This window comes from Gadus morhua, chromosome 1 (assembly GCF_902167405.1).
Source record: "Gadus morhua chromosome 1, gadMor3.0, whole genome shotgun sequence".
NCBI classification, from domain to species: domain Eukaryota; kingdom Metazoa; phylum Chordata; class Actinopteri; order Gadiformes; family Gadidae; genus Gadus; species Gadus morhua.
In genome coordinates, this window is record NC_044048.1 from 9,429,313 (window position 1) to 9,441,023 (window position 11,711).

At 50.3% G+C, this 11,711-nt stretch overlaps 1 protein-coding gene across 1 annotated transcript in view; it reads right to left on the bottom strand.

The window, feature by feature from the left end:
* Positions 1–740: 740 nt before the first annotated feature.
* Positions 741–11,711, bottom strand: part of plxna2 (plexin A2) — a 188,233-nt gene continuing 177,262 nt past the window's right edge. The window contains exons 27-32 of the mRNA XM_030369078.1: positions 7,340–7,439; positions 4,738–4,928; positions 4,305–4,474; positions 3,341–3,553; positions 2,775–2,925; positions 741–1,144 (exon numbers count right to left, since the gene is read on the bottom strand). Coding sequence (XP_030224938.1) covers positions 1,049–1,144; positions 2,775–2,925; positions 3,341–3,553; positions 4,305–4,474; positions 4,738–4,928; positions 7,340–7,439 — 921 coding nt within the window. The 3' untranslated portion in view covers positions 741–1,048. The remainder of the gene's footprint in view (positions 1,145–2,774; positions 2,926–3,340; positions 3,554–4,304; positions 4,475–4,737; positions 4,929–7,339; positions 7,440–11,711) is intronic.

Sequence of the window (11,711 nt, forward strand, 5' to 3'; positions counted from 1 at the left end):
AGAGAGCCAAGGACGGATGTCTTTGGCTCGTCATCGTAGTCACCATCATCATCCTCTACTTCATCCTCTTCATCATTCTCTTCAGCTCACAAAAGCAAGCGAGCTGAACGTTGACCTGAAGAGGGGGCTTTCCAAAGGAAGTGATACTATGACGATGAATGCAGTGATTTCCTGTACAGCGTCATTTGAATAAAGAGCAGACCTATTCTTTAATATTTTGTTTCATTTGAAACGCCTCTTCTGTTCCAACATGAAGGATGAAGGGAGGGGGGGGGGGTTACTCGTCATGCCTCCACATACCAGCAACATCTTTAAACAAGTCTTTTGGGACCCTGTGACGATTTATTTTTATGCAAACGATAAGATTTAAATGTGCGTGTAGAAAAATAAAAATTTAAAATAATAACAAGAACTCAGGAAGAAGCAATATCTCTGCCTAGGAACGTGACACGCAACTTGTTTTGCGGATTTCTTTTTGTCTGCGGTTCACAGGAAGATTTGAGCTACTGTCGAAGCAGAGTACGTCGTCTGATCTCTCCTTTCCTTCTCGCAGTCTTTGATTTCCGTCAGCTTCAAACCGCCTTTTCCTCGCACCACATATTCAACATCCTCCTGTTAAACCAAAGTCAACAACAAGAAAATGAAAACAACCGAAAGACGAGGAGCTCTGTGGCGGCCAGTGTGCGTGTTCAGAGCCCAGGTCCGGCCCTCATGACATCACTCGCACCTGGACCAATGAAATTCTCTGTCTTTTGGTCCCCCAAGCAGAAGTCTGTGGGAGCTGGAGTTGCCCCGTCATGAGGATAAAACAGGCAACCAATCAAACACGAAACCAAACAGAACAGTTGCAATGTGTGCAGTCCTTCTGTTCTGTGAATAAATAGGTCCCAGGTGCTCGGCCTTTGGTTTCTGTCTCCGCGACAACCAGAGGCAAGCAACGGCCGACGGACCGATCCCGTGGTCCGATAAAAGTGGAGGCCCTGCCCCTTCCCATTCGTTCGTTTCTCTATTGGTTCGTGGTCTCCTCCTCCTACTGCCTCAGTGGTTCTCAGCTGTCCTTGGACATGGCGGCGATGAGCTGCCCCACCTTAGAGGCCAGCCTCTGTTTCCTGGCCTGCTCGTCCTGCTCCAGCGCTGCGGTGATCTGCAGGGAGAAGGTTCAGACGTCCAATGAACAAGAGACCTCAGAAATCACCACTTTGTACATCCTGAAGTGAGCCATTTAAACAATGTGTAAGATGTTAAGAAATTAAACCAAGGTTAAATGGACATTTCCTTTGAAGGTGGCAGTGGGTGTTATTATTTCGTTATTCCTTTATATAAAAATAAAGAAAAGATCTTGGGAATCAGATTTCATCAAAGGCTGACGGCTCAGCGTATGACAATCCTGTGTAATAATCGTTCCCCGTCTCGTTCGTGACATCGCCTCTCTGGGTAAATGTGGCGTTTGTCAAGGCTGCTTCAAAGGGGTTTGAGACGGGATCTCTCTGTGTGCCCGTGTCAGCTGTCTGCCGTGTCGAACCCCATCTGTGTCAGAGCGACGCAAGCATGCACGGTCCCTCCTTTAATGTCGGCATCAAACAACATGAAAAATAATAAAATAAATACCGGAGGGAAGCCTTGTCTTTATCATTACCTACCAAAATGTCATTAGGTTCTTCGCAATGTCACCCCATATACCGCGTTCAACGTTTAATGTGCTTTGATCATCACTTTCTGAGCCATTCATCCGTCTGCATTTACTTCACTTTTTAAGTCATGCTAAATCTTCCTGATCAATTACATTAAATCCCAGAGATCGATCCTAAGTTCCTAACATTTAAAATTCCCATCCATCCTCGAAACCCGATCCATGAAGTCAACATCATCATCAACTTTAAGCAATTCATTAAAAACCAACATCGATCCAAACATTCAAATTCCAATCCTATGATAGCTGGGATACTTAACGAAGCATCAGGCCTCAAAGCCGGGGACATTTAGCAGACTAATGCAGTTTACACTCTCTTCGGAGAGGAGGTGAGAAGATAAGAGGGCGTCAAACTCCCAGAGTCCCTCCCAGGGCCGGCGGCGGTGGCGGCGGCGGCGGCGGAACCAAGAACCTTCTGAGGGAACTTTCATGTGTTTGGCGGCGGTCCCGTCGCAGACAGCGCCGCCCACCTGACGCCCACCCGGCCCTCCTGGGGGGCCCCTCTCATGACACTCAGAGGGTGTCTCTACATCGTCTCCTCCTCCTCTTCATCATCACACCTCACACTGATCTATTATTAATCTGAAGCCCAGCGTGCAGGTGCATCTCAGTCCACTGCCTCTCACATCTTCTGTCCCCCCCCCCCCCACCCACCACACACACCCCACCACACAGACACACACAGACACAGACACTTCAGTCTATTGTCACATCTTCAGAGAAGAGTAACTTAGTAGAAGAGTAACAAACAGAACATGAATGGGACCATTTTGTGTTTGTGTGAGTAGGTAAGTATAAGTGTGTGTGAGTGTTCACGTGTGTGGGGTGCGTGTGTGAGTGCCTTGTGTGTATACGTGTTCATGTGTGTGAGAGTGTATGTGTGTGCCTGGGATATGGATGTGTGTTTGTGGATGTATACGAGTGTATATATGTGTGTGTCTGTGTGTGTTTGTGTGTATGTGTTTGTGGATGCATACCAGTGGGTGTGGGTGTGGGTGTGCACCACAGTGTGCGTGTGGGTGTGGGTGTGCACCACAGTGTGCGTGTGGTGTGTGTGTGTGTGTGTGTAGTGGACCCCACGCACCTCCTCGCTGTACTTGCTGATGTAGGAGTAGATCTCGTTGAGGGCGCTGAGCATGTTGAACTCGTTGGAGTGCAGCCGGGCCTGCTCCGCCAGGTAGGCGTTCATGTCCTGGTCGCTGATGGCGGGCAGGCGGTTGATGTCCGCGTAGTACCTGGGGGTGGGACGGACGGACACTTGAGTACACGGTCCAGGGAGACAGAGCTGCTGAGCCGTCCCTCTTGAAGAGCCCCATCCTGCATCCAGGGCCCGTTTTATATTCTTACGTGGTGGCATTAACAATGCATTGCATTCCCCCCCCGCCATTAGTCATTTGAAAGAAGCGCTTTCACGGAATCTAATTAGGGAGTCGGTCTAAGGGGAGTTGTAAATCACTTCCCCCAGAGCGGAGGGGAGTCGGGGAGGGGACTCACGTAGTAAAGGGAAGAATTTAAACGAAGAGTTAAAAAAAATAATCTTGTATTTTCGCCTAAAAAAGTAAAATAGGGAAAAAGGGCATGCTCAGGGCCCCCGGGGCCCACATGGCCGGCCCCTGGGGGGTTGGGTGCGTGCTAGGGGGCTCTGCGTACCTCTCCACCCAGCTCTTGTAGTTGGGGATGTCCTTGGCATAGAGCAGCTTGTTGGAGGGCGAGTCCTTGCCCAGCCGGTGCTCGGAGGTGGAGCAGGAGTCCATGAAGGTCTGGGCCACCACCGAGAGGCAGGCGTCCGTGATGCTGCTCTTGTGGATGTCGAACACGAACTGGGGGTTCTTGATGACGTTCACCCAGAACCGCAGGGGGAGGCTGCAACAGAGCAAGAGTTCAACCTCCGTGTGTCTGTGAGTGTGCTGTAAGGGTACTGCCCAGATATCTGTTGAATGTTGAAAAATACTCAAAACTAAAAAAAACCCGGTCTATCGAGGGGCGAGGGTGCAAGACCCTCCGTAGACCTCCAGCCTAACGACCTGCACCTGAATGACCTTCAGACGGGTGGGGCAGGATAACAGTGTGGGCGGATGTGCCTGCGTAGCAGCACACAGTAGTAGGGGTGGACAACATTTGGATACGGCGATATATCGTTGCCCTTCTACGTGCGATACAAGAATCGATACACTGGTGCCAAATATAGACAGAACATTTTTCAATATTTTTTTTCTATTTATTTTTAAGAATTTATTTTAGCATTTTTATGCCACATTCCTGAAGAGTTAGACAGAAAAATTCACCCAAAATATTGATAATTAAATTGATCAAATAGGGCGCTCCAAACAGATTTCCCTGCTCCTCGAGGTGGCGCTCAACACATGAATGAAGGAAACTACATTCATGTGACGTTTTCATCACAAGTCAATGAAAAACTCAGTTTTGACCATGAATTAAGAGCGAAATCCAGCACAATACACTTGTATTAATCGTTAGACATTTAGCGTGATGTATCGCTATAGGATGGTATAACAATATATAGATTACTGCAGAATCGCTGTATGGCGAAATCATTGGGCCATGTATTTGGTATGGTATAGTGAGGTACCCTGTGACCCCCCCCCCCCCTCACCAGTTGCTCTTCCAGGTGTGCCGGACGTCCGTGTCGTGGATGCCGTGCTTGTCGGCCTGCTCGTCCAGGAAGTCGAACATGTACTTGATGGCGAGCGGCAGGGCGCTGCCACGGTGCACCGTGCTGAACAGCGTCTCGAACAGGTCGTCCACGAACTTCTGCAGCGTACCCTGGAGGGGGCACACACACACACACACATGTTTCAACACGCGTTTCTACAATAAGGTGTGTCTTATATCTGACAAATTAGCAATTTGTATCATCAGGCATAATCTCTGATCCACATAATTGTGGAAAAAGTATGTTCAGTACAGTATAAACCTAGCCCGTATGGGACCTATTATGTGGCCGAGTATGTGCCCGTATAGCTCTGTTTTGCGACACACTATTGCTATTTTCAATACACTTTACCAAACAGTTGTTGGGGGCGTACCTTGGTGGCCAGCAGCCTGGTCAGGTAGATCTCAGAGACCATCTTGCTCCCGCGGTCGCCCTCCTTCTGGTCCCCGTGCTCGTGGTTCTTCACCAGGTGCCACACCTTCACCCCGCTCTCCAGGTCGGGGGTGATCATGGGGGCTCGGGACCGCAGGCTGTCGGGGCTCCCGGTGTAGCGGAACGAGGAGTCTGCAGGAGAACAAGAGGCTAGGTCAGCGGAGCTAACGCTAGCCTTGTTTGTGCTGCTGTTGTTTCTGATGACACACCCACACACACACCCACACGCGTAGCACTCCAGCACCCACACAGACGCTTACGCACGTGCACACACGCACACGCACACACACACACACACACACACACACACACACACACACACACACACACACACACACACACACACACACACACACACACACAACACACACTCACACACATAGCACTCCATCACCCACACAGACGCTTACGCATGCGCACACACATACACACACACACACACACACAGACACACACACACTCAATCTGTAATTTTCCCCTCTGGATATTAACACATTAGCAAGCTGAGTTTGTATGCTTTAGTTTCCACCGTCTGATGTGCGAGGAGAGGAAAATAATTTCACTGTCAGGCTCAATAAGGAGGAGAAGGGGTCTTTGGGGAAATGACATCCAGTGGATATTTGTTGGAGGCTGAAATGTGGGCCAACACCTTGATATTGTGCACATATGAAATCATTATCTTCAATCTCTCTCTCTTTCCCTTTTCCTTTTTATGCATTCTTCCTTTCTCTCCTCGTGCGCGTTGGGTCTACGGCTGGCTCCTCTTCAAAGCCCTCATAATTGTCTCTTCATCGACGCTCGGCTCGGCTCCGGCAGCACGTTGACGTGTCACACTCTAATCAACGCATCAAAAGAGCCCTAATATGTTAAACACCCGACCGTCCTCCTCCTCCTCCTCCTCCTCCTCCTCCTCCTCCCTTCCCTCCACCCCCCTCCAACCCGTCCTCTGTTCTCCTCTCACAGCAGGGCATGATGCCGCGGCGGCCGCCAGGTCCTCCTCATTAGGGCCCCGTGTCTCCCCGGGTCTCCAGACTCTCCGGGGAGTCCGGCTCGCTGACGATCTGCCCCTCACCTCGGCTTCAAAGGCAGCGCAGCACGCGCCCGAGCCCCCCGCCGACCAGGCGACCACTTAAGACCGCGCCGGTCGAAGACCAACCTGCACATCCGCAGCGGCCACTGGAGACCTGGGCCCTGAGGCAGTCGTGGAGGGCTGGCGGAGTGTGTGTGTGTGTGTGTGTGTCGCTGACACAGCAATATGTCTTGAATAAGTCTTCAAATCCGAACTTCAGCACCACTGACTGCCTTCGATTGGCTCCTCCAGGGTCCCACTTAGTCCATCCAGGCATGGCCCCTCCACTTCCCCTATCCCTCCACATCACCCTGTCTCCGTCCCCCACCCCCGGCCCCCCGTCAGAGGCAGAGCATTGCGGCGCGGGGCCGGGCTGGGCAGGGTCGGCTGGCACACTGAGTGGAGGCAGGACGCTAAGTGCTGAAGTGTTAAACGGATGTGAATCCAAGAGCTGACCAGTGAGGTTCCACGCACCGCCCCTCAAGGCTGGTGTCTGCTTCATAATCATCCCTGAAGCTTCTGTCGCTGATGATCAGATGTGACCCATTATTGCGGGGGTGCCTGCCGTGAGATCCCATCTGCGGGTTCTCCAGCACTAAACCACCACACGTGTAGCTAGTAACGTTAGCCGTTAGCCGGGTTCAGTGTGACGTTCACAGGAAGCAGCAGAGTGGAGAACCCGTTCCCTCCAATTGGCTGTGCTCACTTTTTCTTCCCCCTCTTCCAAACGGGTGAGTATCATTTAGGCTGAATACTTAGCGGGCGAGCGGCCCCCCGCGGCGCTGTGGCGGGCGCCTGGCAGCCGGCCAGATGGAGCACCCTGCAGCAGGAGCCACTCGGAGCCACGGGCCGAGACAGCTTAAACAGCATGTCAGCACTAACGCTACACGCACACTTATGGGTAAACGTGTGGGTGGGAATGTATGCATGTATGTGTGTATGTGTGTGTGTGTGTGTGTGTGTGTGTGTGTGTGTGTGTACAAGAAAGATGAAGCGTTCAACCCCATCACTCATCCCGCATCCCCACCTGTCTCTCTCTGTCCCTAGCTCCATTTCACTCTCTCAGAGAGAGAGAGAGAGAGAGAGAGAGAGAAAGAGAGAGAGAGAGAGAGAGAGAGAGAGACAGATGGAGAGAGAGAGCGAGAGGGAGAGAGAGAGAGAGAGAGAGAGAGAGAGAGAGAGAGAGAGACAGATGGAGAGAGAGAGCGAGAGCATTCAGACATGAAAAGGTGTGGTTTGTCCATATCTGGGGGGACCATGAAACAAAAATACAAGGTCGGCAAAGATCTCTCTCACACTTTCTTTTTCCTTCACTGACTCCTTGAAAACATAACACATTATGTCCAGTATACTTGTACAGTGTTAAAAGTGCAACTCATGACCTTCACCGTCATGTGATTTTGACGCTGGCTAGCATGCAGTAATATCTGCTGATTGTGTTGAGGGTGCGCTAAGAGAAGGGAGGACAGCTTACCGTATCTGCTGATGGAGCTCCGTGATATGCTGGCCGACGGAGGTATGTTGTAGGAGGAAGTCTGTTTGGGCACCAGCGCCACCACACAGCGATCTGACACCTGGAAACATCAAACATACAGAGAAACTGATGAGATGGACGGATGAGGAGAAAAACAAAAACACAGGATTTAAGAGCATTTTAAGGGATATCAAAGAGCACAGAGTGAAAGATCTGAGCGAGTTATGTAACGATGTACGTCCGTGAACACAAAGGCACAACAGCTCGTGTGTTCATCTTTCATCTGACTTCACCCAAGAGACACCTTGTCTGTTTTGAATTAGAAGAAGGTGATCAGATGCATAGAAGTGAGGATTGAAGGGATGCATCGAGAGAGAGAGAGAGAGAGAGAGAGAGAGAGAGAGAGAGAGAGAGAGGGGGGATGAGAAAGAGACAGAGGGGTAGAGGGAGAGCGAGAGCGAGAGAGAATGAGAAAGACACAGAGGAGCAAACGAGTAAGAGAATGAGAGAGGATAGCAGTGCACTGCTTGGTCCTTTCATGTGCACATCTTACGCCATCGGTAGAAGAGGAGGCTTTGAGGTTAGCAGACGGCTACGGTAATGAGAAGACAGAGACAAAAGGCAGGAGAGGGAGATTACGACCCCAGCGTCTAGGGAGGAGGAGGATGTGTCAGGAGGAGTGAGGGCCAGGGAAGGTGCGCTAAACCATCAGCCCTCTGGTTTGTAGGTTTGTTCTATAACCCCCCCACCACACACACACACACACTGTTTCTCTTCTGCCGTGTCTTGGCCTCTCATCATCAGAGCAAGCCCCCCATGGCCATGTTAAACACATGTCTGTTATGAATGGTTGGGAATCAAAGCATGACTTCAGCGTCAAGACGTGGGCTTAGTGAACATGTGTCGTCGTACACAACGAGTAACACGACCAGACAAAGTGAATCCATCGTTTGTGTAATTTTGCAATGAGCGCTGGAATGAGTTTGCGCCGCGTGGCTGACATTTGCAAGACAGCGCACCCTAAGGAGAGATTTCATTCTCACTATTACTATCAAACAAGCGCGAGACATTTGTAATCCGGTGCTATAATACCACCAATCACAGCGCCCCTCAAAATAAAACAAACAACAAACAAAGACAGAGCTAATCAAAAAGAAATCCTACAGAAAAACCCATTTTCAAAGCAATGAGAAATTCCATTTGTCTGGGGCACCGAATAAATGGACTCCATCATATCCCTCCCACGCCACGAGGCAGAGGGGAGGGGGGAGGGGGGGAGACGAGGGGAGAGGGGAAGAGGCTGTGAAGCTAATGAAGTTGCCCTATGGCTCTGTGATGTAGCCGGCCCTTTCTCACCCACTCCCTCTCCGTCCTCTTCCTCCCCCCTCGCTCTCCACTCACTAATAACTTCTCTGTGGGTGAGGGGGACACTAGAAACGTGTGTGTGTGTGTGTGTGCGTGTTTGTGTGTGCGAGTGTGTTTGTGCGTGTGTGGGTGCGTGTGTCTGTGTGTCTATGTCAGCATGTCTCTGTTGTGTGTGTCTGCGTGTGTCTGTATGTCTATGTGTGTATTTCACTGTGTGTGTATGTGTGGGAGGAGATGTGAGTAAGAACATTAAGTTGTCATCAATTCAGCCACAGTGCCGATGCCTCTTTTGGTGAAATAACATGTTGTACCCCCTATTCCCTGCTCCCCAAACGAACCCCTAGACCTTCCTGTGGCGGAACCTAGAACTGGCAGCGGTCGTTAGTCTTCACTCAACTTTATTTATATAGCCCTTAATTACAGTGATGGGCCGCAGGTCTTGACGGGTCAGGGTGTGTTCATCACAGACAGAAGATAGCCTCTGACCTTCCAGGCATCGACCTAGCACACGAAAGAGACTTCCCACGAGCCAGAGGGAGGGACTGACATAGCAGGGTAGTTGAGGAGTGCCTGAACATTGCAAAGGAAAAATGAGTACAAATGTGTAAGACATTAAGGCAAAAGAAAAAGTGAAGGCCATATACAATGGTGATGGATTAATAGTAGATTTGGAATGCCAGGAGACCTCGATTAATCAGAGCAGAGTGTGAATAATCCTTTTTTAGGCACAGCCCAAAACAAAAAAAGCAATCAGCGTTTCACTTCTTTCTCCCTCGAACTTTTCTCCTCGTTCTCGACTCAACTCATATCCCTTTGGCCATCAGGTCTTCTGAGGCGGGAACCAGCCTCCTCCACACAAACACCCTCCGTCATCAGGGAAGGCTCTACTCCAGCCCTTTGATACCTTTTATTGTCAGAGAGAGCGCATGAAATAGCTTTGCCGTCACCTCCAGCTGCCTTCTTTCCTTCCCTCACTACCCTCATCCTCTATTCCTGCTGCCACCTCTCCCACCTCTCTCATCGCCTCTCTCTCTCTCTCTCTCTCTCTCTCTCTCTCTCTCTCTCTCTCTCTCTCTCTCTCTCTCTCCCTCTCTCTCTCTCTCTGGCCGGTGGTGGCTGTGTAGCCAGCGATGGCTCCTTATGATAAACTCAGTGATTGAAGGCGTGAGGATTCGCCCTTCAGGGATAATCCAGCATGGGAGCAGATAGCGGCAGCCGCAGCAGGTGCGATAAGGGGGTTGGGGTCTCTGTCTGTGATAAGACCTTCCATCAGACAGCGGGGACCGGGCCGCACGCCGCGGCCTGATCAGCCTTTATCTCCCATCACAGACAACCCCCTCCCGCTGCTGCCCTCGGCCTGTCTTGCTGTACCAGGACAAAAGCTTGTCCCACCCACAGTGTATCAGAACCCGTCCAGTCTCACTGATCTAGGGCCCTAGCCTGTCCCCCCACTTGGTGGATCAGACCCGGTCCTGTCTCACTGATCTAGGGCCCTAGCCTGTCCCCCCACTTGGTGGATCAGACCCGGTCCTGTCTCACTGATCTAGGGCCCTAGCCTGTCCCCCCACTTGGTGGATCAGACCCGGTCCTGTCTCACTGATCTAGGGCCCTAGCCTGTCCCCCCACTTGGTGGATCAGACCCGGTCCTGTCTCACTGATCTAGGGCCCTAGCCTGTCACCCCCCCTGGTGGATCAGACCCGGTCCTGTCTCACTGATCTAGGGCCCTAGCCTTTAAACCTTGAATCCTGTGCGAAAGATTTCAGCTCATTCAAGTTCAAGTGATTTATTATTCATTATTTATTTACATTTTTAGAAAAAAAACATTTACAAATGTTTTCTTTGACATATTAAATGTTCACTTGTAAATAGGTGACACTCTTGCTGCCTTTGCTCTCGCCTAATCCAGTTTGAAGTAAAGCGAAGGCATCTTCTATGAGAAAAGCCTTCAGTGCATCTTCTAACATATGTTCATGACATCATTAGTCAGCCTGTTGCAGATAAAAAAAGTTATGATCTGTCCTCAGGCGCTGCCATAGCTTTTTAAATATGTCTTACTGTGGTGCTCCGTGATTCGTGAAGAATGGAAAGTCCCTCCCCTTAACGCTGATTGGTCCTATCATTTAATATATTTTGTGATAGGCTTTCAATGGGCTTGAGGCCAGACTGATCTGCAGAGAGAGAACCTGAACCAATAAAAATGGTCTCACAAGGCTAATCACAATTCTGACAAATTAATCATGCATGAATATGTCTGAGCCCCGCTGGTGTCGACAGTTTAAAAAGCAAAGAAACCTGTGGACACAAAACACACACAAAGACAGACACAGACATACGCACACACACACACACACACACACACACACACACACACACACACACACACACACACACACACACACACACACACACACACACACACACACACACACACACACACTGACCTTGACTGGCTTGGTTTCGAATTTGAAAAAAACCCTAACATCCCAGCAGGTCATGGAAAGCAGCCGCCATTGTTTTCCACACTGCAGCACGGTGTGAGAGGCGAACGGGCCGGTCTTGGCTGAGGTTCAACTTATCACTTGTGATATTGAAGTATGTGAGCAGGGTTTTAGTCTCCTTTACAAAGACTTCGGAATGACACGTAGAAGGGAAGCCCCGCGGGGAGACTAATACGAGAGGCATGACTCAACGAGCTGCAACGTCCACACATCCATTAGCTAACCGCCTCCGACGGCAAATAGCATCGTCTCTAGCAAGAGATAAGAAACGGACGAATACACATTACATAAAATTAGACTCCCAACAGCTTTATTTACTAAAAGAAACGCACACACACACGCACGTGAATACACGCGCTCGCACGTGAACACACACGCATACACAACCAGCTCCTAACCCGGTGTCCATGCCAGAGGCTGTGTGCGTAATATCTTTCAAACACACAGGTTTACGGTGGCCTGCAGCATCAGATGAATGAACCGATACCAACGTAGTGGTCTCCATTCT